The sequence below is a fragment of the Camelus ferus genome, chromosome 29 (assembly GCF_009834535.1).
Source record: "Camelus ferus isolate YT-003-E chromosome 29, BCGSAC_Cfer_1.0, whole genome shotgun sequence".
Lineage (NCBI taxonomy): Eukaryota > Metazoa > Chordata > Mammalia > Artiodactyla > Camelidae > Camelus > Camelus ferus.
Window position 1 is genome coordinate 1441912 of NC_045724.1, and position 27613 is coordinate 1469524.

At 37.7% G+C, this 27613-nt stretch overlaps 1 protein-coding gene across 1 annotated transcript; it reads right to left on the minus strand.

Annotated features, from left to right (window-relative positions):
* Nucleotides 1-1053: 1053 nt before the first annotated feature.
* On the minus strand, nt 1054-26810 carry OSGIN2 (oxidative stress induced growth inhibitor family member 2). Its single transcript, XM_032469892.1, is given in 7 exon segments — nt 1054-5610; nt 5613-5668; nt 8952-9043; nt 11901-12092; nt 12616-12752; nt 18042-18196; nt 26767-26810. Coding segments are annotated over 7 exon segments (1650 nt in total). The 3' UTR covers nt 1054-4636.
* Between the last annotated feature and the right edge of the window lie 803 nt (nt 26811-27613).

A 27613-nucleotide genomic window follows, 5' to 3' on the forward strand; every position in this document is an offset into this window, starting at 1 on the left:
CCTAGGGCCACTTCTCCAAGATCTGGAAATGTAACCAACCCAATACACAGAAACAAAAACAGAATTAGACAGAAAGTGGTGACAGACCAGTATGTTCCAAATGAAGGGATAAGATAAAACTCTGGAAGAAAAACTAACAAAGTGGAGACAAGCATTATCTACCTGATAACGAGTTCAGGGCAGTCAACATAAAGATGCTCAGTGAACTCACGAGAAGAATGGGTGAACACTGGGCGAAGTTTAATGATTAGAAAAAGGGGAACCAAACAACTGAAGAATACAATAACTGAAATAAAAAATACACTATAAGGAATCAACAGAACAGATGACATAGAGGAATGGATCAGGAGTAGTGGGAATCATACAAGCTAAGGAGAAGAAAAAATTTTAAAAACTGAGGTCAGTTTAGGAGACCTCTGGGACAACATGGAGTGTACTAACATTCACATTACAGGGATCCCACAAGAACAGTAAGAGAAAGGGGTAGAGAACTTATCTGAGGACACAATCACTGAAAACCTCCCTAACCTGAGAAAGGAAACATATCCTGGTCCAGGAAGCACAGAGAGTCCCCAAAAAGATCAAGCCAAAGCAACACCAAAGACAAAATTAAAATGTCAAAAATATAGGAATATTACTCAGCCTTAAAAAAGAATGAAATCTTGCCTTTTGTAACAACATGGATAGACCTAGAGGGTATTTTACTGTGTGAAGTAAGTCAGAGAGACAAATACTATGATTTGACTTATATGTAAGACTTAAAAAAATACGAACAAACATAATAAAATACAGATTCCTAGCTACAGGAAACAGGTCATTCCCACAGTGTGTGGGTGGTGGACGAGTGAAATAAATGAGGAAGGTTAAGTGGTACAAACTTCCAGTTACAAAATAAGCTGAGTCAAGGGGATGGAATGGACGTATGGGGAATATAACCAGTAATACTGTAGCATCTGTGTATGGTGACAGATAGTAACTAGACTTACTGTGCTTATCATTTTGTAATACACAGAAATACCCAACCACTGTGTTGCACACCTAGAAAAAAAAACATTTTGGTATTCCACTTTATTGCCTCTATTGACTTTATAGCTACGCTTCAGAAATTCTTTTAGTTGTGAGGATATACATTTACTGCAGTCTACTTTAAATAACATTCCACTTCCCATGTAATGTATACATCTTATAAGTGTGTACTTCCACTCAGCCCACTGTCTGTAGTTACCATACATTTTACTTCTGTCTGCCTGAAACCTTAGTTTCAATTTCTGCTTTTAAATTTTTCTGGTTAAACAATTTTCTTTCCAACAGTCAACTAGGGGAAAAAAAGATCAGTTGGATTTTAAGTAATTTAAGGAATTAGAAAATAATTTTAAAATTGCCCTTCTTTCCTTCATCAGATACATGTTTCACTAGGTATCAAGTACCTACAATGTGAAGAACTTTAACATTTCTTACAGTGCGTATCTCCTGGGGTCAAATTTCCTCAGCTTTCATTATAGGATGTTTTCACTGGATATAGAATTTTAGCTTGACAGGTTTGTTTTTTTATTTCGCACTTTAAAGACATCATTCCACTGTCTTCATTACATTTGTTTCTAAGTTTTTCATTCTTATCATTATTCACTGTGTCTGTCAAACTGACTACTTTTTAACATTTCTCACCTTTTTTTCAGCAATTGGATTATGATATGCCTACGTGTGGTTTCCTTTGTATTTATGCTGTTTGCAGTTTGAGTTTCTTGGATCTGTGGGTTGCTTTTTATTTTTTAAATCCAACTTGTAAATTTTTCAACTTTTATTTCTCCACGTTTATCTTCTCCAGTTTCTCTTCAGGGTGCCGGCTGTACCTGTTAGCCCTTTTGTTATTTACCCTATGTCCGTCTTTTAAATTCTTTTGCCTGTGCTTTAGTTTGAATAGTTCCAGTAAACCTGTCCTCTACTTCACTGCGGTTTCTCCTGCAGTGTCTTGTACATTCTTATGCCCATCTGGTGAGTTTTTCATTTCAGAATGTATTTTTTTTTATTTTTCTTCTGAGAGCCATCACCTATTCACTCATTGTAAGTCTTTTCCTTTCATATTTTGAACATATTTATAGAGTAACTTTTAAAGGGCCCTCCTATTTGTAATGTGTCAACTGTATCTTTTTTGAAAACTTTTCTCTCCTAGGTCACATTTTCTTGTCTTCACACTTAGTGATTTTTTTATTGCACGTGGCATATCGTGGCTGCTGTGATGTTGCTGAAGTCTGGATTTTGTTGTCTTCCTTAAGTGCAAAGTTCTGTGGTGGCAGGCAGTTAAGTTACCAGCAAATCAGCAGGACCCTGTTAAGGGCTGGTTTTATGGTAATGTGCATTTATAGTAACTGTACTCCCAAGGCTTGGCCTATTTCAGGTCTCAGTTGAATGCCTGGCTTTTTTTTTTACTTTAAAAAAAAAAGTGAAGTTGAACAAAGTTCACATATTCAGACTGCCTAAAACACAGAGCTGTGATTAAGTCTTGTTTGTATTACTTCCAAAAACCCCCAAGATTCTGGTTTTTCATCATTTTCAAGAGCTAGACTTTTGAGGGATGAAGGAGACCACGTCATGGTATGACTAGTCAAAATATTTAGTGCTTTCCTCCCTCCCCAAATACGTAGTTGATACTGATGAATAATGAGGGATTTGGAATTATGGGACATAAGCTGATGAACTTAAGAGTACAAGAGTGTATTACAAAAGGCTTTAATGTTGCATGCAACACAGGGCAGCTTAGGTTTGAGGGAGAATTGAGAAATGGGAGGTTTTACTAGAAATGAAATTATTCACCAGCTTTACGTAGGGCCCTAGTGAAGCTTTATTTCCCATGAAGTCTTTTTTTCCTTTCTTCTTTTTCTTTTCTTTTTTTGGCAAATGCTTTCATCACAAAAATGCTATTGGTTGGGTAAAAACAAGCCTTTGAGAAACAAGAGTATGTCTACATTTCTTATCCTTCCATAGAAACCATTGTTATAAGTATCATTTTCAATTTAGAAGTGATATTAAGAAATACATCCACTCCAACTCATTCAGAGCTCAAAAGAACAGGCAAACAAGGAAGTGCTCAATGCAGTCACAGGATATTACACTATTTCAGTAGGTGTGAAATTAATTTGAAAAGTTATCATCATAAAAACAGCATGTCATTTCTCCAATCAAGGTAATCAGAACATGACAAGAGTTATCAAGAGTAGAAGAATTCATCTGCAACAGCTAGTTGTACAAGTCTATTCCAAATAATTATATTTTAAAGTGAATTACGATTCAGTGTAAGCATTAACACTGCAAACATGGACAGAAAAATACTGACGTTTTTTAGTCCATTCTTTTTAATACTAAGAAAAAATATAGAGACTTTCACTAAACACATTCCAGATGAAGTAAATTTTGCCGAGAGAAAAAGACTAAGAAATTCAATCTGCCATGGAGAACTTCAGAAGCAGCTTTTTCTTTTTTTTTTTTTTTTTCCTGTCTAACAGTAAATTTCTGGGGTTTTGTATGAAAAATACAGACATTGAGCATACGTCAATAAAAACCACAATAGAGCATATACTTCAATAAATAACCATAGGATTAAATGCTATGTCATCTCAAATGAACAAATTTCAAAGTAATCATCTTGGGAATGGAAAAGACAGGTTTAAACCTTTTCACAATTTTAAGCTTTAATAATTCTGGTAGTACTCAAATAGTATTCCAATATTGTAAGTACTTTTACCCAAATAGCTTAAGTTTCAGTGACAGACATTAACTCAGTGTTCACACAGAAATAAGTAGTTCGATTCAAAATTTATTGAACTGCAAATTAGTTGAAGTGTTATGCTAGTTAAATAGAGAATGCATCTCCAAGAAGTATCGTGGCAGGTTCCTGGATATCTAAGGATATGCCAACATTATTGGACTGTTTAAATTAGAAGCTGAGAATATGTTGAGGCTTCAACAATAAAAAAATCTTCAAAGGCCATCATATTTGCTAATAAATTAGATTTATATAATTGATAATTTCAAAATAAATAAAACCTGAGTTGTATACGCCTCCTGTTCCCACCCCACTCTCAGCATACATACCTTCACATCCCATTTGCTTCAGACCAGTGTGTCTCAAACTTTAATAAGCATACATATTCCTTGAGGATGTTAGTAAGATGCAGTTTCTGATTCAGTACATCTGTTGTGGGGCCTGAGGGTCTACCTTTCTAACAGCTATAAATGGGCCATCTTCTGAGCAGCAAGGTGGCCCAGCATATAATGGGGACAATTTCTGGCCTGATGACTGTGGTTTTATAGATTCAATGCTGTAATATTTTGGAATCAAGCATAAATAACCAAAAAATGATTACAAAAAATAAGTTAGAAGAAAACAATGTTTTAGTTAAGTGAGACATTAAGGTACACCAAATTGGCAGTGTTTCTGTTTGTCTGACAGCGACACCTTTGATACATTACAAATGTAAATCAGGACACCAAGTTCTGGTAACTTTAAAAAATAGTCACTATACCTTGAGGCTCTCTCCCAGTTAATTCAAGTTCGGAAAATTCAAGCCAGTGCACTGTAAAACCACTATTAAAAATTTTTAATGGTAAAGTGTCCATATAAATCATTTGTAAACTTGCTTTAAGCTATCCCATCTCCTCCTCCTCTTTCAACAAACAAATGCTGCTTTTTCTTCTGTCTTGTAGCTAAACAGCGTGTAACACCCAATGCTCCTCCCTTTAAAAATCGAACAAAATTGTCTCCAACCAAAGGACCCAATGCAAAAAGGTTGGCTTCTTTAACGCACTCGTAGGTATATGCATCTATTTCCACAGGATTACCCTTACATGTGATTGGCTGGCTTGAGTTGTGGCCCAGGTAACACCCTTGCTCCTTCAGAAAAGAAAGATTGGGATGAGAACCTATCAACACTACTGCTGCAGAGAGCTTAAATATTTTCTTCAATCCAGAGATGCTTTGAAGAATGCATTTCAGGTCCGACTTAAAGGAAAGCACATGGTGCTCAGGAAAACTGGTATAATCAGGTAACAGACGTGAGTGTAAGGAATACGACTGAGTACACATCATATGATAGACTTTATGGTACTCTGGATAAAGCTTTTTGGGAAGCTGTTTGAAAATTAAGCTTGGATCAGTTACTCTTCTACGAAATACATGAATCACAGGGACATTATTATTGTAAGCACAGAGCACTGCATCAGCTGCAGTCAGCCCAGAACCCACAATCAGCACTGGGTCCACTTTCCCACGCAACTTTCCTTTGCTTATAGCAGCTCCAAATTCAGGCATTGAATGAAACACAAAAGGAAAATCTTCCCCTTCAATTTCCAGACGGCCAGGAGAATCCAACGATCCAGTTGCCAGCGCTACGTTTTCAGCAAAGAGACAGAAGGGAACAGGGGAACCATCGGCTGCTCGCTGATAACCCCTGATTTCCCAGTTTCTCTTGATAAATTTTGACTTCTCTATCTGTAAAGGCTGTGTTGAAATATCTCTGTCTTGACCATCATTATCAATCTGATCTCTGTAGAGTCTTGATACAGATGTAATGTAAGTATTCTCTCTGAAATTCTTCTGAAGACCCATGACTTTACGTAGTGTTTATAGTAGTGAGCGATTTCCTCTGGCATAACTCGATCCCCTTTTATGTTCCTATAAAAGGAAAAGGAAAAATGTTCTGAGGATAATTATTTATTTTACTGACATCTAGTTGGTTTACAGTGTTGTGTTAATTTCTGGTGTACAGCGTAATGATTCAGTTATACATACAGATACTCCTTTTCATATTCTTTTTCTTATAGGCCATTACAAGGTACTGAATGTAGTTTCCTGTGCTATATGGTAGGACCTTGTTGTTTATCTATTTAGCAGTTAGTATCTACAAATCCAGAACTTCCACTTTATCTCTCTATCCCCTCCCCGACTTTTTCCTCCTGGTAACCTTAAGTTTGTTTTCTATGTCTGTGAGTCTGTTTCTGTTTTGTAAATAAGTTCATTTTTTTTTTTTTTTAGATTCCACATATAAGTGGTATCATATGGTATCTTTCTCTTTCTGGATTACTTCACTTAGTATGACAATCTCTAGGTCCTTCCATTCTTTAATCATTACAGATATAACAGATATTACAGATATAACTGTAACATGTAATTCTTAAAGACAACATCTAGGCACTAGTTTTAGTAAGTTGCTTTGTATTTTCCTAATGACTAAAAATAACTCAGATCAGTCTTCTGAACAAAATCCTCTTACACTTAAGTAACATTCCTCTCTCTCTTTTCCTACTCATAGAGATCTGTAAATGTATTCTTTATGAAAAAAGTACATTAATACAACTTTTGTTTTCCACTTGAACTTTAAAGCAATGGGCATTAGTATGCTTAAGCACTGCCCCAATTAGAGGTAAGTTGCAGTAAAAACCCCAAATCATTTCACATAATTCACTGTAATTTGTAACTAAAAAAAGTTCATAAAAATTTTCCTTTTAAGGCTTAATGACTATAATAATGAAGATATAGAATGCACTCTCAATTTTTACAGAAACCCTACATAAATAGTTACTATTAATTATTTCCATTTTGTAAACTAGGAAATCATTAGTTTAAGTTATTTGACCATGGTCACAGCATTAGAAGTTAGAGTCAGGATTCAAACCCTGCCAATCTTGGATCTGTTTCCTAAAGCAAAGGAAATAAAAGCAAAAATAAACAAATGGGACCTAATTAACCTTAAAAGCTTCTGCAAAGCAAAGGAAACCATCAACAAACAGAAAGACAACCTAATGAACAGAAGAAAATATCTGCAAATGATATAACTGACGAGGGGTTAACATCCTAAATATATAAACAGAGCATACAACTCAACATTAAAGTAAAAAAAAGCCTGATTAAAAAGTGGGCAGGAAAATCTGAATAGACATTTTTCCAAAGAGGACATGCAATAGGCCAAAAAGGCACATAAAAAGATGCTCAACGTTGATAATCAGGGAAACACAAATCAAAACCATAATGAGATACCGCCTCACACCTGTAGTAATGGCCATCATCAAGAAGAACACAAATAACAAATGTTGGCAAGGATGTGGAGAAAAGAGAACTTGTGTACACTGTTGGTGGGAATGTAAACTGGTGCAGCCACTGCTGAAAACAATGGAGGTTTCTCAAAAAACTGAAAGTAGGACTACCATATGACCCAGCAATTCCACTCTTGGGTATATATCCCCAAAAACCAAAAACACTAATTCAAAAAGATACATGGACCCCAATGTTCACAGCAGCATTATTTACAATTGCCAAAAAGATATGGAAGCAGTCCAAGTGTCCATCAACAGATGAATGTATAAAGATATGTATAAATATTTTTATATATCTATATAATGGAATACTACTCAGCCATAAAGAATGAAAAATTTGCCTTTTTCAACAACATAGATTGACTTGGAGAATACCATACTAAATGAAATAATTCAAACAGAAAAAGACAACTAATGCATGCTATCACTTACATGTGGAATCTAAAAAACACAACAAATTAGTAAATATAATGACAACAAAAAAAGTAGATTCACAGATACAGAGAATAAACTAGTGGTTCCCAGTGGGGAGAGGGGTGGGAGAGGAACAATACAGAGGAAGGAGATTAAGAGATAGAAACTGTTATGTGTAAAATAAGCTACAAGGATATATGGTAAAACAGGAAACACAGCCAATATTTCAGAATAAGTATAAATGGAATATAACCTTTGAAAATTGTGAGTCACTATATTCTACGGTATATCAACACTTCAATTAAAAAAAAATTAAAAACAAACCAAAAAAACCCTGCTAATGTATAGAGTTTTCTCTTAACACTATACAAAGACAGGAACTAAAGCTAATACTTATCATAAGATTCATTTTCACATATTATGTAAATACATAATGTGCTCAGCTTAGTAGGATGCACACTTGTGTGTAAACACAAAGCTTTCCCTCACCCACATCACAGACGGAAGTATGTTGAGCAATTTCACTTTCTCACAAAAATCAAGAACTTACACAAATTCCCTGATTTTGCAACTTTACATTTCAAACCCCCAGAAAATTCCTTTTTAAAAAAAAACCCCAAAAGTAATATTTGAAAGGTTTAATCTCAGTTACCCATGCTGGCCTAAATTTGCTTTCCTTAAATCTTTCAAGTTAAGGATAATTACTGTAGATTAACTTGGTTTCTATCTAGCAGGAACTGAAGCACCCAAATGTTACAGCCCTGATCTAACAAAGGCTGAGTCACTTCCTGCTTTAATGTATTGTTTCTGTGAGTAAATTACAGCAGACTCTCTGTTAGTAATTCCTATCTAATTTAATATTTACTAGTCTTGAAAAATGATAGCTTTTCATATTTCTTTTTTAATTTTTCTTTCTCCCAGATAAATAAAAATGAAAAATAAACTTACTCTTTAAAGTTGAGATTTTCATAGTATCTAGTCTCATATTTTCATATTCCTATTAAATATTTACCTCTACAGTCAAGTAGCCAGTCACATCAGATTCTATTTCATTCTATCATTCCAAATTATTCATCATATACACTTTTCTGCTCTGAAAAGCCAAATATTTTTAAGTATGTATACATGAGATATGCATGCATGAAGTTATATATCCATAAAAATCAGTAAATAATTGTGAAAGGATATGTGGGTGTATAAGAAAGTAATTAAACAAAGAGTGGTTTAACAGGGAATGAGGTAAAACTATGATTAACAATCTGCAGACAAGCCCTTACCTCTGTGTGCTTTAGCTTTATAACATCTCTTAATAGAAACTAGCTCATAATCAGTATAGCAGAGAGGTTTTATTTGAAAGACACATACATCGATATTCATCTAAAAATATTTTGAGATTTGTCAACAGACTCTTTCCCACTGAATACCAAAATTTTTAATAGTTTGATCTTTACCTTCGTTTGCTAGACACCCAATCTTTAAATTTAAGTCCAGGGAGCTCCATCCAGTTTCCAAAGCTGATTGTCAACATGGAGCCTTCCATATTCTATTTGAATAAAAAAAATGTACAATCAAAAAACACAATTAATCAGTAACATGGATTTTTTTTTTAACCAAACCCATCTCATTTCCTATAATTAAGTCTGGATAAGGAGAGCTTAAAGAAGTCCTAAATGGTTGTGTGAATTACCTCTGGAACTTTATTCCAATGAACGTTCAAATATTTCAATAACGTAGTACCTGTATTCCTTCTTTCATATAATTATACATTTATAAATCAGATTTACAATGTTACCTGACGCCTAAACAATGTTGATAGCTTTGGCCTGTAATCAGCATAATCGGATGCAGAATATTATGTCAGAGGAACCAATCAGTATTTTCACATTATAAACAAAAGGGGAAAAATTCATTAATTTCTAACACCTTAAATGTCTTTCCACTTTAACATTAACAGAAGTTTTTTAATGGGCAGCAAAATAGCTTTCCCCCACCTCCATCAATTATAACTGTGAGCTTGGCTGAATACAGCAGGCGTCTCTTTTTAAAGCTAGAGAAATGAGCACTGGTTGCTTAAGAACATACTCACTCACTGCTGAGGCTAAAGCTGCCTTTAAGAAAGTGACTCCTTCAAGCCTGTCCTGCTTCTGCTTTGCTCAGCAAGAAAAATGAGGGAAGCTCATGGGCTAAATGCACCTTTCCCACTGACCTCAGTTGTTCCTTTCAACCAACTCATTAAGGCTATGTTTTTTTTTTTTAATAGACTTTTTTTAAGAGCAGGTTTCAGGTTCACAGCAGAATTGAGCAAAAAATACAGAGTTCGCACATAGCCCTCCCCACCCACACATATATACTCCCCTACCCTCAGCATCCCTCATCAGTGGGGCGTATTTGGTACAAATGATGAACCAACATGGGCACATTATTATCAACCAAAGTCCAAAGTTTACATTAGGGTTCACTCTTGATGTTGTGCCTTTTATGGGCTTTGACAAATGCATAATGACATGTAGCCACCAGTACAGTATCATACAGAATAATTTCATTGCCCTAAAATTCCCTTGTGCTCCATCTATTCATCTCTCTCCTCCCACCCTCTTCCCAACCCCCTGGAAACCACGATCTTTTTATTGTTTCTGTTGCTAGGCTACAGCTTTTTAAAATCTGAACTCTTCCTGTCCTGTTTTTATACAACCCAGTATTGGGGATGGTATTATTATTATAATTATTATTATTATCATCATCTAACAGAGCACTTACTATGTGCTACAGCTTATAACATCTATTAGTAATTTGTGACAGCAGAGGATCACCACAGGAAGAAAACGCAGCAAGCTGCCACCCGAGGCAGGCTGGGCCTGGTACTGGGCTCAGAGCCAGGTTTTAGGTATATTTCAGCTTTACCTGAAGGCTGGGGAATCTAAGATCAAATATAATTTTATAGTTATATATTTTATAATTTTGTATTTGATCTTGGATTCAAATATATTTTAATACATTCAAAATACATATTCAAATATATTATGAACATATTTGATTCAAATATATTGTTAGTAATCAAGGCTTATTCATACTTTAACTTTACTATATATAAGTGAAAGAAATAAAGTAATGCAGAGAGCAATCATTGCCTGCACAGTTTTCTAAGCAGAAAATATATTAAGTACCTCAGGAATTTAGAAGACGTAATCTAAAACCTTAAAACATATATTACGGCTTTTTCAAGAAACGCAGTTTTATTAAGAATGCTACTCATAAATAGAGCAAATACAAACACTAGGCTAAAAGGCAAGATAATCTGGTAGCTGCTACCCAGTACCACAAAAGTAATTAAGATTAACGAAAGAGTCAATGATGTATTTAATCTTTGAAGTCCCCAAATACTCTGAAAGTCATCTGATAAATTAAATGTAAACAATTTTTAGCCATATAACATTGCTCTAATATAGGACTATATAAATGAAGCTGACACTAAAGATTTGATATTTAATGTTAAAATTCCCAGGAAGTCTGTACTTTGTAACAGAGCAAAAATTATTTAACATTTATTTTACAACAAATGAGCACCCACTACACACTAGACACTGTACTAACAGCTAAGAATAATTATTAGCCACTGTCCCCTAATGAAATACACTGAATCTTGATGCTATCAGTTCTATGGTTCAACCTCTGCTGTGGACTAGATTTTGTCACCTCCAAAATCCGTGTGCTGAAGCCTAACCTGACTGCGATGTATCTGGAGATGGGCCTGTGGAATGCAATTAGGGCTGGACGAGGACATCAGGGTGGTGCCCTCACAGCAGGACCAGTGGCTTTATAAGAAGAGAGTTCACACTCCCTCTGCCACATGAGGACATGCCAGAAAGCAGCTACCTACAAACCAGAAAAAGCTGTCACCACACAATGAACTGGCTGGCACCCTGACCTCGGATTCCACGGCCTTCAAACAATGAATCTCCTGTGTAAGCCACTCGGTCTATGGTATTTTGTTACAGCAGCCCAAGCAGACTAATACAGTTTATTTCTTTCACAATACATTTTTCATTTAAGATTTGAAAATGGAGGGAAATGATGGATATTGATATGAAATACTGTGTGAAATTTTGTAAGCTCTAAAATCAAATGGATTAAAACATTTCTACTATGCAAAACATTCTCGAAATATTTTCTATATAATTCCTAGAGAAACACTTCTTCTAAGACTGTATCAGTAATAAAATGTGGCTGGCTTAATTTCTACTAGTAATTAACCCATATTTAACTGAACATATTAAGTTATCAGATAAAAATGTGGTAATCATCATATACAATATTATATCTTAATATTTAAGAACCAAAATGGTCTTATCAAGATGACATATAATTCACATCCACTAAAATGATAAGAAAAATGTACTCACGTGCCACGCTCCACCAGGTGGGCCTTTACCGAGGACTAAGTGGGGGATATAATGATGTTGTTCTAATTTCCAATGCAAAACGGATGGATAATCATATCCAAAGTCAGCATCTGGATGAAGAAGTGTGTCAAAAAGCACAGCAACGGGATTGGAGGATCGACCCTCAAGGCCCTCAGACAAATATTCCAAGTCCTGAATGAATTAAAAACAAAAAACAGGATTTGGAAAAAACAAACAAAAAAACCCAGCTAACACAGTAACAGTGAAGGCTATTAGTCTAATCCAGTATTTCCCAGATAGTGTGCTATGCAACACTGAAGTTCCTTTAGGTCTTAACAGATTCTTGGGTCAAATAAACAGGAAGAAGATTGGATTTCAACAAAGCTAATCAAATCATTTTACTACAAAATTTGATGCCTTTCATATGCTAATATACCATGACACTTTAATGATAAAAAGCATCACTTTCCAAATTTATTTGAGCATACAGCACCTATTAAACTACACAAGGAAATAATTTAGGAAATTTTGCTCTGATTAATTCAGAAAAAGAAGTAACTCAGCAGAATATATTTATAAATCTAAAATTAAAATGTTATAAAGTGTTATTTAGAAGAAAGGATTTTCAGCTAAGAAACACAATGCTTATATAGTAAACTAGTCTTGTCTCAGGATTAAAAAAAAAAAAAATGGACTAGCACGTAAAAAATAATACCTGATCAACAATGGAAAGATGTCTTGCTTCTTCTAATTTACCATGTAAGATTGCATTTGGATGTATTGCTTCTGATGATAAATATGGTCTGTAACCCGAAAGCATGTAAGAAAGGCAGATTCCTGAGGGTCCATTTCCTATTTAAAAAAGGGGGGAGAGAGGTGTATTGCTGTGTCTTAATGCTCGTTTTTCTGTTTCACAGATGGCTTTTCTACATAAACTGTTCCTTCTCTAAACTCTTAAAACCAAGTATTCATAAGAGAAAATTTTTGTCTGCTCTCCTGTTTTCTTTTGAAGCTTCAAGTCTCTATGTGACTAACCCTCAAAATTAGATTTCTAGGCTGACCTCTTACCCCAAAAATATATCCCACATTTTCAGATGCTGCTTCTTCACTCTACCTGACTGACCCACTAATAACGGAATCACAATGTGTTCACAGCAACTTTACAAACTCCTCTGTTTTGGTGCCCTCTCCTTTAAACCTCACTCCTCACAGTACAATACATACTAGCAAAATCCTAAGTTTGTTAGTTTTTGGTTCTAACCCTGTTTTGGTCACCTACATCCATTCAGTGGTCTCTGCTATTCTCACTCATATTTTCTGATTCAGAGGATAAAAATCTCTTCCTGTTCCTCTTCAAGTTTCACCTACTCAAAGATCATTTCACATTCTACGTTCAAATGAGTTTTGGTAACAAAGTCCTCCCACTCTATTTCAAAGCCCTTAATTGCTGTTTCTGACTATCCAGTGTTCTCCATGTTTGGTCTCAACCATATTTCAAGTCCCATCTTCTAGTAACTATCTTCCTATATTTCTGTATGTTCTACCTAAAGCCAGACTGGATTTTATTTTTTATTGAACCTTCTTGAACTACTTTTGATTTCCATAGCTCCTTTAGTCTGGACTGCCACTTCTCTATTGCCATGTACCAAAAATTTAATCCACCTGGGACAATTCCTAGCCATCAGGAAAAAAAACCCTGTTGCTTGCCTAATATTTTGCCCCAAATAAAATAAGCTTAAAGATGTAAATATGAGTTAAAATCATAAGAATATTAGGAAAGAGGGTAATATTTCTACTTATAACGCTGGAGTAGGAAGCCTTAAAATATAACACAAAACTCAAAAGGCAGAATGGAAAAGAAACCATTTAACATAATATTTTTTTTTAAATGGCAAACAGTGGGAGTTAAGATCTGAGACAAAGAGCTAATTTCCTTGAATAAAAAAGCAAGAGACAAACTAAAGAAAAATTGTAATACCAACAGACACAGAAAAAGCATTTGACAAAATCTAACACCTATTCATGTAAAATTCTCAGCAAACAACAAGCAGAGGGGAACTTTCTCAACTTGATAAAGAGTATCTACAAAAACCTTACAGCTAACATCACACTTAGTGAGAAAATAGGTTTCTTCCCTACATGATCAAGAACCAGATAAGGATGTCTCATCTCACCATTCCTACTCAACACACACCATGATAAAAGTCCTAACTAATGCAGGAAGACCAGAAAAGGAAACAAAATGTATACAACTTGGGAAAGAAGAAATAAAACTGTCTTTGTAAATGCCATGCCTATCTACATAGAAAATCCCAAAGAAGTGACCAAAAAGCTCCTAGAATTAACAAGCAAGTATAGTAGCAAGGTTGAAGGATGCAACACTAATATATACAAGTCAATTACTTTCCGATATACCAGCAGTGAAATTTGAAATTACACAACACTGATTATATTTGTGAAACAAAAGAAATACCTGGGTATAAATTTAGCAAAATACATATAAGATATACACAAGGAAAACCAGAAAACTCTGATGAAAGAAATCAAAGAATATCTAATTGATGGAAAGATATTCCATATTCATGGACAAAATGACTCAATATTGTTAAGATGTCGGTTTTTCCCAACTTGACCTACAGATGTGATGCACTCAAAATCCCAGCAAGTTATTTTGTGGATAATATACTGACAAACTGATTCCAAAGTTTCAATGGAAAGGTGAACGATCCAGAACTGTCAACATAATATTGAAGAACAAAGTCAGAACTGCTATCACCCAACTTCACTGCTTACTATAAAACTACAGTCAACAAGACAGGGTGGAAACGAAGAAAGAATAGACTAGTCAGTGGAACAGAACAGAGGGCCAAGAGACAGATCCTCAACACACACAGTCAATTTACTTTTGACATGAGGGCAAAGGCAATGCAATGGAGAAAGGATAATCTTCTCAACAAATTGTACCAGAACAACTGGACATCCACGTGCAAAAAACATGAATCAAGACATGGGCCTAATTATCTTTACAAACATTAACTAAAAACAGGTCACAGACCTAAATATAAGACGGTAAATTATAAAACTTCTAGAAGATAACACAGGAGAAAATCTAGGTGATACTGGGTTTGATAAGGAGTTTTTAGATAAAACACCAAAAGCAGGATACATTAAAGAAAAAACTAACGTGCAGGACTTTATTAAAATTTAAATTTCTGCTCTGCAAAAGACACTGTTAAGAAAATGAAAAGAGAAGTCACAGACTGGGAGGAAATATTTGCAAAAATAAGTAGTTGATAAAGTACTTGTCTCTAACATATACACAGAACTCTTAAAATCTCAACCATAAGAAAACCACCAACACCATCAATTAAAAAGTAGGCAAAAGATCTGTACCTCAAGGTACAGAGATGGGAGGTAAGCATATAAATTCTCAACACTGTGTATCATTACAGAACTGCAAATTAAAACAATGAGATACCATTACACACCTAGCAGAATGGCTACAATTCAAAAGACAATACCAAGTGCTTCCAAGGATGTGGAGCAACAGGAACTTTCATTCATGGCTGCCGGGAATGCAAAATGATACAGCTACTGTGGAAGGCAATTTGACAGTTTCTTACAAAGCTGAACATAGTCTTGCCACAGGATCCAGCAATCACACTCCTAGGTTATTTACCCAAATGGGCTGAAAACTTAACAGCCAGCCATGCAAAAATCTGCAAGTGAATGTTTACAGCAACTTTACTCACAATTATCAAAGCAACCAAGATGTGCTTCTGTAAGCAGATGGATAAACTGTGAAACATTCATACAATGCAATAGGGTTCAGTGATTAAAAAATAAAATGAGCTATCAAGCCATGAAATATCTTAAATGCAGATTGCTAAGCCAAAGAAGCCAGTCTGAAAAGGCTACATACTGGGATTCCACATATATGACATTCTAGAAAAGGTGAAACTAGAGAGACAGTAAAAAAAAAAAAGATCAGTGGTTACGAAGAGTTGATGGTTGAGGGAAAGGATGAACAGGTGGAACACAGGAGGTTTTTAAGCAGTGAAATTACTCTACATGATGTTGTAATACGTGACATTACACAGACAGCAAAGCCCACAGAACTGTGCAACCTAAAGAGTGAAGCCTCAACTACAGATTTTAGTTAGCAGTAATGTAAAAGCAGTGGTTCACCAATTGTAAAAAATGTACCATATTAATGCAAGTGTTCATAAAAGGGGTAAATGGGAGATGGGAGGGAGAAGAAAGGGAATATATGAGAACTCTTTGCACTTTCCACTTAATTTTCCTATAGACTTAAACTGCCTAAAAAAAAATAAAGACTATTAAAATAAATATGAAATATAAGAAAAACAGTGGGAGTTAAGAACTGAGACAAAGGATCAAAAAGAAATAGCACTCAATAGACAATTGTGGAATAAAAACAAGCAGTTCATACAGAAATACATACAAAGACAGAATGCTCCCCAGCTCCCAAAGATTTCCCCATCCTAAGCCCAAGGACCTGAAGGTGTTACCTTACACAGAAAAAGGACTCAGCAGATGTGATGGAGGACCCTGAGATGGGCAGAGTGCCCCGGATTACCTACGTGGGCCCAATCTAATCTGTTAAGACCTTAAAAACAGAGAACCTTTCCCACCTGTGCTGAGGAGGAAACTTAACTATGGAAGAAGGTTAAAAGAGAAACAATACTGCTAGCTTTGCAGCCACAGATGGGGTCCAGGAGCCCAGGAGTGATAGTGGCCTCTAGGAACCGGAAAAGCAAGGGAGTATCCTACCCTGGAGCCTCCAAAAGGAATGCAGCCCTGCTGGTACCTTGACTTTAGCCCTGCAGGACCGTGTTGCACTTCTGTCCCATAGAACAGAAATAGATAATAAATTTATGTTGTTAAAGCCACCGGTTTGTGGTGATTTGTTAAGGAAAAACACACACGTTAAGGAAGTCAGCCCTTTATGTAAGCTCAAGCCAGCAGGCATGGCCCTAGATGCCTGAGGTCAAGCTACTCACTGGCGAGCTGAGGCAAAACAGAAAAAGATTGCTTTGGGGGAAGTGAGGTGGGGAGGCTCCGATGAAGGTAGCTTTTCCTTTTCTGATCCTCTCAAAGCTCAACTAGAACAATCAGACAGGCTTCCTTTACTTACTGCACGACACCCAGGGTGGAAACCCAGGGTTGGACATAGTGGGACACGGAACACGAGGTGCGGTCTCAGATGTCCTGGGTGAGAACTACCACAAAAGCCACCAGCTCCCCTCGAGGGGAGTCTGGCATAGAAGTACCCTGCTTCCCTTCTTTCCCTTCTTGACTGGGTCTCCCACATGTCAAGACAGAGCACAGGACCTTCCTCTCCTTCCTGGTAACGCTGAAACAGGCTGTCAGAGAACCAAAGGCAGCTGTATGCCATCGCGGGACATTATGTCCCGTAATTCCTTCCCTGGGTTTTGGTTTCACACGTAGCACTTGTCCAACTTTATGAGTTTGAATATTACAGGGGAGATATTCATGACAGGTAATTAAGCACATGCGATAGAACAAAATCATAACAAATATATAATTCTGAAGTAATTAGGTTTTTAATAACTTAATTTTTAATATCTTCCATGCCTATCTATTGAGGTGGTATGAAGATATATAATAGTACTATGATGGCTAAATTATTATAAACACAACTACAGGTTACTATAATCATTACAATGGAGCACTGACTATCAACTTGCACAAGCCACTCCACTTCTGAGCGTCCCTGTCTGCCCGTATCCTACACCACCAGGGCTGTAAGGCATAATTCAATAATGTACACAGAATGCTCTGTACAGGTCTCTATAATATTAGTCATGTCATTATCATGACAGTTTCATACAATTAACACAACAGATACACCATATTTTAAAATAATACAGTAATATCAGTCTTCCAATGAAAACCTGTTGCATTCTAACACAGAATCTAGTATCAGATAAACCAATTACTCCCTCCAAAAATTTGGTTATTAGTTATTTTAACATATCAAGCAACCTAAGAATATTTTTCAACACAATCCTAAGAATGTGTGCTATGTAACTGTACAATCATAAAAGTAGTGAGAATCATAAAAGGAATTTTAAGAGACAAAATGCAGTAACTTACCTATTACTACCACAGGCAAAGTCACTGATGAATCTCCAAGTAAAGAAGTTTCTTCAACCAATGGCATAGCTGTAACTTTTCGCCCCAAATTATCACCCAAATATTGCACCAAGGAATTAAAAATCTCTCCTTCAGTTTCAGTGTCACTATAGTTTCTTAAAAAAAAAAAAAAAAAGGAACAAAAACAACACAAGAGATATACAGTCAAAATAAAATCTTTATAAAACTCTGTCTTAGGACACCACAAATTTTCTAGAAAGAGAACATAAGCAAAACATTCCCTGACGTAAATCGTAGCAATGTTTTCTTAGGTCAGTCTCCCAAGGCAACAGAAATAAAAGCAAAAATAAACAAATGGAAGGTAATTAAACTTATAAGCTCTCGCACAGCAAAGGAAATCATAAACAAAACGAAAAGACAACCTACAGAATGGGAGAAAATATTTGCAAATGATGCGACTGACAAGGGCTTACCTTTCAGAATATATAAAGTTCATACAACTCAGTTAACACACAAAAAAAACAACAACCCAATCAAAAATTGGGCAGAAGACCTAAACAGGCATTTCTCCAATGAAGACACACCAATGGCCAACAGGCACGTGAAAAGACGCCCACGGCTGCTAAGTATCAGAGAAACGCACACTGAAACTGCAGTGAGGTATCACCTCACACTGGTCGGAATGGTCATCACTAAAAAGTCCACAAATGATAAATGCTGGAGAGGCTATGGACAAAAGGGAACCCTCCTACAGTACTGGTGGGAATGTAGTTTGGTGCACCCACTATGGAAAACAAAATAGAGATTAAAAAACTAAAACCAGACTTACCATATGATCTAGCAATCCCACTCCTAGGCACATATCTGGGGAAAATTAATTCGAATAGATCTATGCACCCCAATGTTCACAGCAGTACTATTTACAATATAGCCAAGACATGGAAGCAACCTAAATGTCCAGTGACAGATGACTGGGTGAAGAAGTTAGGGTGTATGTAAGCATATACAATGGAATACTACTCAGCTATAAAAAAAACAATGAAATAATGCCACTGTAGCAGCATGGATGGACCCAGAGATTATCATATTAAGTGAAGTAAGTCAGGCAGAGAAAGACAAATATATGATATCACTTATATGTGGAACCTAAAAAACGGATACAAACGAACTTAGATTTACAAAACAGAAATAGATTCACAGACATAGAAAACAAACTTACAGTTACCAAAGGGGAAAGGGGGACAATAAATTAGGAGTCTGGGGTTAGCAGATGCAAACTACTATATATAAAATACAAACAATAAGATCCTACTGTATAGCACAGGGAACTATATTCAATAGCTTATAATAACCCATAATGAAAAAGAATGTGAAAAAGAATATATACATATAAAACTGAATCACTATGCTGTACACCAGAAACTAACATTGTAAATCAACTATATGTCAATAATAAATAAATAAATAAAACAAACAAACAAAAATCCCCATATAACTCAATAAGCTGATCCTAAAAAAAAAAAAAAAAAAAGTCTTTAATCAGATTTTATTTAGGTCATAAAATATTCAATAATTCCATAAAAGGAGAAAAGGAAATCTTTCTGTTTAATGCTTTCAAATAAGCAGCTTAGCTACATGTCAACGTACACCACTTTGTTGGAAATCCTAAATACAGCTGTCCCTCGGTATCCAAGGGGGATTTGTTCCAGGACCTCACTCCCCCTCCCCAAATACTAAAATGCACACTCAAGTCCCTTATATAAAACGGCTTATTATTTGCATATAACATACCTACATCCTCCCATATACTTTAAGTCATCTGTAGGTTACTTGTAATGCCTAATACAATGTAAATACTATGTAAATAGTTGTGAACACAATGTAAATACTATGTGTGTAGTTACCAGCATGCAGCAAATTCAAGTTTTGATTTTTGGAACTTTCTGGAATTTCTTCCTTCCTGAATATATCTGATCCACAGTTGGCTGAGTCCATGGATGCAGAACCCATGGATATGGAGAGCCGACTGCAGCTGCTAATGTCTCTTTAGTATATTGAAGGCAAGTCTTAAATAAGAAGTTATTTTTAATACACAGCATTATATTAGGGACATTTGTGATTCTCTGAGATCTAGGAATACCAAGTTTCTCTTTCACTTTTTTTCTCATTAATAAAAAAGTATATTAGAGGAAGCATATTTGGAACAAAATAGTCACATATATTTTAAGGAAAATTTACTGTACTTATAAATTAGAAAATCTTGCACTTGGGTAAAAGAAATAAGGTTTATACACCTTTTCTCAAAGAGATACTGAAAAATGGAAAAAATCTTAATACTGATTTCCAATCTACCATTTTTTCTAGCTGCCTCCCCAGAAGCTGGTTTCGGCATTCTGAAGTGCTCGTGCTCGTGCAGGATAGGGAGTCCCCTCCCAACAGCTGATGAGCTGCATTACACTAGGGGTTACTTCAGAATAGAACTCCTGAGTTAGTCTTCATTCTCATCAAGTCAGAAACAGGCCAGTGTCTGAAAATATTAAACTGAGTACTGACTACTGGGTGACTGCTTATCACTGTTTCCGAAATGATAATTCGGGGTATGGATCTGTTATTTCATAGGACTCACTGATCCTGGAAGAGGATTAGAAATGGAATTAGGCACAGACCAAGACTTCTGCTTCCCTATACCCTTCAAAGTTCCCAAACTACCCTAGGATGGGGCAGCATTCCCCAGAATACACTTGACAGCTTTCCTACCCCCAATATTTGGACTCCCCTAATGATACATGGAGCCTTTTGGCCAGAAGAGCTAACCTTTGGATATGGCCACTAAGGAAAGCCCCTCCTCACACTGCAAGCCCGACCCTGGAAGTGTCTTATGCTCAATCTACCGCTCTCAGGTCATTCCACCTACTGCCTCTGATCAAATCCAGGTGGACTAGCTATCTTGCCTTCTCCTGCTTCTTGGCAACTGAACTCAGCATGACTGTATTATACCTGGGCCTGCCCCTGACACTGCCCCTAAGTGTGTGCCAAGGACGGTTTCCCCAGCCTCATTTGGATGCTTCTGATGAAAGTCCTTTTGGACACCAAGGACTCAATACTGTGGTTGCTGTAAAGGCCACAGTTCTTTCTCAGTAGAGGGAGACCTCACGGTCAGTTCCCTAGTGACACCCCTACTTCAGACACCGCTGCTTCCATATATACAACCTCGGGTGTAGTTAATAAAAATGATCATCACTCTTACAAAGTTTCTGGTGATTAAAAAGATGTCTCCTCAAAGCTTAACAAATGTTTCATATTATTAAAATGGGGGATATTATAGGGGTTAGGGTCAACTTGAGATGACACAAATATTAAGCTAGACTACGTGAATACTATCTGATGTCCCCTACATGCTAAGAACTAATAACCCTTTGAATGACTGAAGGAAGGCATTTTAGCAGTTTCCACCATATTTGATTTTATAAGCAAAACTCAATGATCTAAAATGCCTTGGCTGGTTTAAGTTTACAAATAAATGCTGTGAAATGAATACTTAATATTTAAACTCCTTAAGAACAAACCAACCATGGAGAGAAGAGAAGTTCTGGCTAAACTCCAAATCATTTTTTGCTTAAAGGTACAGGAGAATTCAATTTTTCTATAACTTATCAAGAGCCATTTAATACTCTAAGTCAAGGAGTCTCAAGCAACCATCTCCCCCCCTTTTTTTTCTGGCAGGCCTCAGAATTTTAATACAGCTATCAATGCTATAAACAGACTATCCATTTTACAAGGACCTTTCATTACACTGGACTTAACCTCTCAAATAATAGATATTAAGAAAACATTTAAGAGGTTAAGACAAATAAAATGCCTCCTCTGTTGGACTTCCATTAATCAAGAAAGACAAAGTTTTCAACAGCTCAAAAACATCAGAAAAACAACAGATCATTTGATCAGGGAGATTGGAAAATGCTTTTAAAAAAACAAACAAAAAAGACCTTCAGTGAGATATAATATGCATACCATAAAACTGACCCTTCTCAAGTGTACAATTCAGGGCTTTTAGTACAGTCACAAGGTTTTGCAATCACCACCACTAATTCCAGAAAAATTCTACCACCCCAGAAGTATACTTTGCACCCATTAGCATTCATTCCCCATTTTCCCCTTCCCCCAGCTCCTGGCAGCCACTAATCTATTGTCTTACTAGATGTGCCTACTCTGGAAATTTCAAATAAATGGAATCCCTCGTACATTATGTGGCCTTTTGTGTCTGGCTTCTTCCACTTAGCATGTTTTCAAGGTTCACCCATGTTGTAAAATGTATTGGTACTTCATTCTTTTTTATGCCAGAATACCATCCCACTGTACACCTGTTAATACTTTTGTTTACCTACTCATGAGTTAACGAGCCAAATGGTTTCCACTTTCTGGCTATTACAAACAATGCTGCTATGAACATTCGTGTAAACATTTTTGTGTGGCCAAATGATTTCATTTCCCTGAGGTATGTTCTCAGAAGTGCACGCAATGGCCGGGCCATAAGCGCTACATGTGACAGCTCGAGGAATTAGTGAACTAGTTTCCCACGTTTGCACCATCCTGCATTCACACCAGGGATATGATGTTCCAATGTTTCCACATCCTCACCAACACTTGTTATTGTCTTTTTTTAGCCACTCTAGCAGGTATAAAATAGTATCTCACTGCAGCTGTGACAAGCATTTCCCTAATGACTAATAAATAAGGGTAAGCAGCTCTTCACGTGCTTATTGAGCATCTGCAATCTTCTTTGGAGAAATATTCAAATTACATACCCAATTTCCAACTAAGCTGTGTTTTGCATTGTTAAGTTTTCAAAACTCTTTATATGTCCTGGATACAAGTCCCTTTTCGGATATATGATTTGCAAATACTTTCTCCCGTCTTGCGGGCTGTCTTTTCACTTTCTTTATATTATCTTTAGAATCACAAAAGTTTTAATTTTTGATCAGGTGCAATTTATGTTTTTTTCTTTTATTGCTGTACTTTTGGTGCCATATCTAAAAAAAAAGCACTGCCTAATCTAAGATCACAAACCTGTTTTCTTCTATCGGTTTTACAGTTCTGGTTCTTACATGCAGGTCTTTCGTCCATGCTGAGTTAATGTTTGCATATGGTGTGAGGGAGCGGTCCAACTCGATTCTTTTGCTTGTGGATATCCACTTCTCCTGGCACCATTTGCTGAAGAGACTGTTATTTCCCTGGGATCCCACGGAAAGGAACCGACCATAAACAGAGGGACTCATCTGTGGACTCTCACTACTGTCCCACTGATCTACATTTATCTTTATTCCAGTAAGTTCTGGAATATTGTAGGAAGTTCTGAAATCAGGAAGTGTGAATCCTCCAACTCTGTTCTTTTTTCAAGATTGCCTTTGCTATTCGGGGTTCCTTGCAATTCCATGTGAATTTTAGGATCTGCTCATCAGTTTCTAGAGAAAAAAGGCAGCCGGGATTTTGATAGGAGTGTATTTTTATAGATCGATTCAAGGAATACTGCCATCTTAAGAATACTAAGCCTTTCAATCCAAGAACATGAGGTTCCTTTTCAATTATTTTGGCCTTCTTTCATTCTTCTCAGCAATGTTCTCTCATTTGCCATGTACAATTCTCACCTTCCTTTTGTTAAATTATTCCTAAATATTTCCTTCTTTTTGGTGCTAGTATAAATGGAATTGTTTTGTTAATTCCCTTGCCAGATTGTTCACTGTTAGTGTACAGAAATATAATGAATTTTTGTATGTTGATCTTGTATTGTGCAGTATCACTGAATTGATTTACTAGGTCTAGTAGGTTTTTGTGTGTCTGTGGGCATCAAGCAATTTGACTCAAGTCTCTCCCAAGACTCAAGTAAAGTACAGACAAAGTTTTAGCTTATCTTAATTCTCTACACAGTATAAGTAGTATCTGTTGATTTTCTACTAACTGGTATAATCTTTGGGTATATAATCCATATTAATGGTATAAATTATTTGTAATAAACTTGTATGGTATTTGATAAATACTGGTTTAAGAGAGGCATGAAAAACTGAATTAAGAGAAGCAAAAAATGAAAATAAGGTCCACTGGATTTACATAAAGCATCAATGAAACAAAGGCCTGCTAGTAAGTATTCTTTCTAAAAATTTCAGAGCCTAAATTTTAAATTTAATATTGCTGTATATATTCTACAGTATCTGCATACTATTTCACAGGTCAGTGAGCAGTGTAAATACCCACTTAGGAATCCAATTTGCTGAATGTTCAGTTCTACTTATAAGAAGTATTATACTGAGTAATTTAAAAAAATCTACTTTTATTTGGGGAACTAATTAAATTGGAAAACACATATAATTAAATTTTAGGAAAACAGTAAAGAACAAAACTACACATATGCAAAAAGTTACCCTATGGTTAGGCATCAAGTTAAGAAAGATTATTTTTCAGATGATTTTAGACACCTTCCAGGTTTGTTTCTGAAACATGGTCCAAAGATTCAAAACAAATTTAAAAGGAGCACAGATATAATATGTGAGTAACAGAGACTTCTCTCGCATCCAGCAATACTTCTTTAAATGACCATTCAAACTAAAACAAAATGCTTTACTCCCTGGGTTCTTAGTCATTGGAAGCATGACCCTGGACTGTTACCCAAGTGAGACTACCATAGGAAAAGAAGGTTCTAAAGTCACATGCTTCATCTTCCACAACAGAAAGTATGGGAGTTTCCTCCCTTGAAAAGTTAAGTAGACAGTGCTCTCACAATACTTAGCCTTTCAGATATTAGACAAGATCTGAAATGTAACTGCTGTCACAACTGGTTTTAAAATGTGTTTTCCTAATGAAATTGCTCAGAAAAACAGTTTTAGTAAATTATAAATCTCTTTATAAGGAACTGTTTTAAATAATAAGTAAATGTTGTCTTTTCAAAATTTTAAATAAGATAGAGCTATTCTTACAATGGAAATACAGTCTATCAATTACAATTTTTATCCATTGGCCAGCAGACTTGTTTTCCTTTATCCTTCAAGATCAAAACACGGCAAATATCTTGTTTTCATCCCCTCCTCCAAATTTCTGTACAAAGAGGTAAGCATATGGTATTCAATATCTAGGGTCAGTTGAATGGATATGAATACCAATGTGTCCTCAGAATTCAACTGTACCTAAAGGTGTCAAAAAGCTTTTGAACAGTATTTTTTTTGAAAGGCGTGTTATTTTCTCTGGGGCTTCAGTTTAGCAAGTTTTCACTAGGGGAACTTGTTTTCTAAAGCTCGCCAACGTGGATCTGCTACTCTCAAATCACTGTCTGCCAAGTAGGTAACAAACAAATTTGCTTGGAACTTAAAACCCCACTGTTTATTACATAAAACAATTTTTAATATTCAGAATTTAGAGACTCCAACAAAACTCACTGAGAAGGTGGGCAGCCAAGAGTGCTGCTCTGTTACATCAGGAATACTGAGTCTTCTCTGTGCCTTACACCTCTTTTGAGATTTGCTGAAGCCTCTGGACCTCTTCTTTGAATATCATTAAACACAATAGGATTTACAAGGAAACTAGTAACAGTTATAAAAAGTAAACTTGTGACACGTTTTTATGTACTTCTCTACTGTACTTAGTAACAAGTTCAGTGATGTATAATAATTACTGTAATCTTGAAGAAATAAGCAAAAACTATTTCTAGGTATCTGCAACAACTAATGTGATGTGAAAATAATTGTGATTTCTACAATGACAAAGTCACAAACACTACTGTGATTTACTACTTATATTCATAACTGAAGAAGACAGATTTTGGTTCAAGTTGAGTGAAAATTCCTGGTACCTTTCTTTACATCCAAGTTCACGGGTCACCTAAAGCCTATACATGCAGCCCAATTTTAGAACCCTTGGTCAGAATTTCATATTTTACAAAAGACGTTTTGCATACCATTATTTTAGCACATTCATGTATGTAAAGCAAGGCGCTTTCTAAAGTCTTCACTAAGCTTAACATTTCTTCAGCCCAGCATGAAAACCAGTTTCAAGTTGTTTTTGGTCTTTCCATAACTGAAGTGGCCAACTGCGCTAAATATAATACATTCACTTCTATTTTAAAACGTTTTATCCGTATCACCCCTAAAAACTTTCTCAAAATGTTAGTCCTGAATCGCCACACTTTTCAAATTTCATACAATATATATGACTTACAGTGACTTAACACCTTACTAGGTCAGAACCTATTTGGAACTAGATGCACACTTAAAACATAATTCCCTATTTCCCTTCAACCTAGTAACTTCGGTTATCAGATATTTTTAAAGAAAAAAAAAAAGGTTCAAGGTGTGCGTGGATGGCTGGGAGGCCATTCACAAGCCTTCACTCAAACTTTGCACTACTGAGAAGTCTCAGTTCGCAGTAACCGACTCTATCCCGGCCTAGCCGGTCCCGCAGTCCCGTGACCGGCGTGGTCCAGCGAGAGGAACAGGGGACAACGGAGGAGAGTCCCCCAGAGCCAGGAGCCGAGGTGGGGAGCCTGGACTAGGCAGGGGCCCGGGGGAAGCCGCGGCCGAGGCGGGAGGCGGCCGCAGTCCGGGCGCCAGCCTTCCGCCCCCGGCTCGCCCCAGTTTCAGACCCCACGCGGCCTCTGCCCCGTGCGGCCCCGGCCCTGCCGCGGGGCCCGGCGGCCCTGCACCCCCGCGCGCTGCCCTTCCTCCCCCGGAGCAGAAGTCACCTGAAATGAGCGGCCAGGGAGCAGCGGCAGCACCACACAGGCATGGAGCGCGGCGCACCGGGAAGCCGAGCGCCTCCGTCCGCGGGGTCGCCCGAGGGGGGCGCCCGCCGGGTCGCGGGGTCGCGCCCCGAGCCTCGCCGTGGCGCGGCTGCCCGGAAGCTGCAGCTCGGCGGCCGGCCGGGCTCCGGAGCGGCGGAGTCCGCCTCGGGCCGGCGGCTTCCGCTCCTCGCCTGCAGGGAGCCAGACGCGGGCGGCGGACGCTCTCCGGGAGCCGCGATGGGGGCGGAGCGTGGCGGGGACGCTGCGACGGCTGCGGCGGAGGCGCGCGGGCTCCTCCTCGCAGGTGCGGAGGCGGCGGCGGCGGCGGGCCAGGCCCCGGATTGGTGGAGCCGCGGCCGGGGCGCGGGGCTGGGCCTGACCGGGGGCTGGGGCCGAGGTCCGCCCGCCCGCGGCCGACCCGCTGCGTCGCGGGTGCTGGGTGCTGGGTGCTGGGTCCTGAGTCCTGGGTCCCGGGCCCCGGGCCCCGGGCCCCGGCCTGCGCCGCGCCGCCCCTCCGCGTGCGCCCGGCCCGCGGCCTGGGGGGTGAGCGGAGCGGGGCGGATGCGCTTCGAGAGGGCCCGCTGACGAGGCGAGGAGGAAGAGCTGCTAACCGCGGTGGCGGGACGGCGCGGGGGGAGTCCTCGCGCGCCGCACGGCCTCCGCGACCCGAGCACCTGGGTGTCTCCGGGGTGGGTGTGCGCCAGCCCCACGCCGAGGACGCCCGGGAAGGACCGAGATCACCGCCCCAGGAAACTCACTTCAGCGCGTCTCCCCCCGGTGGCCTGGGCTCCGACGCCCTGAGCTTCCG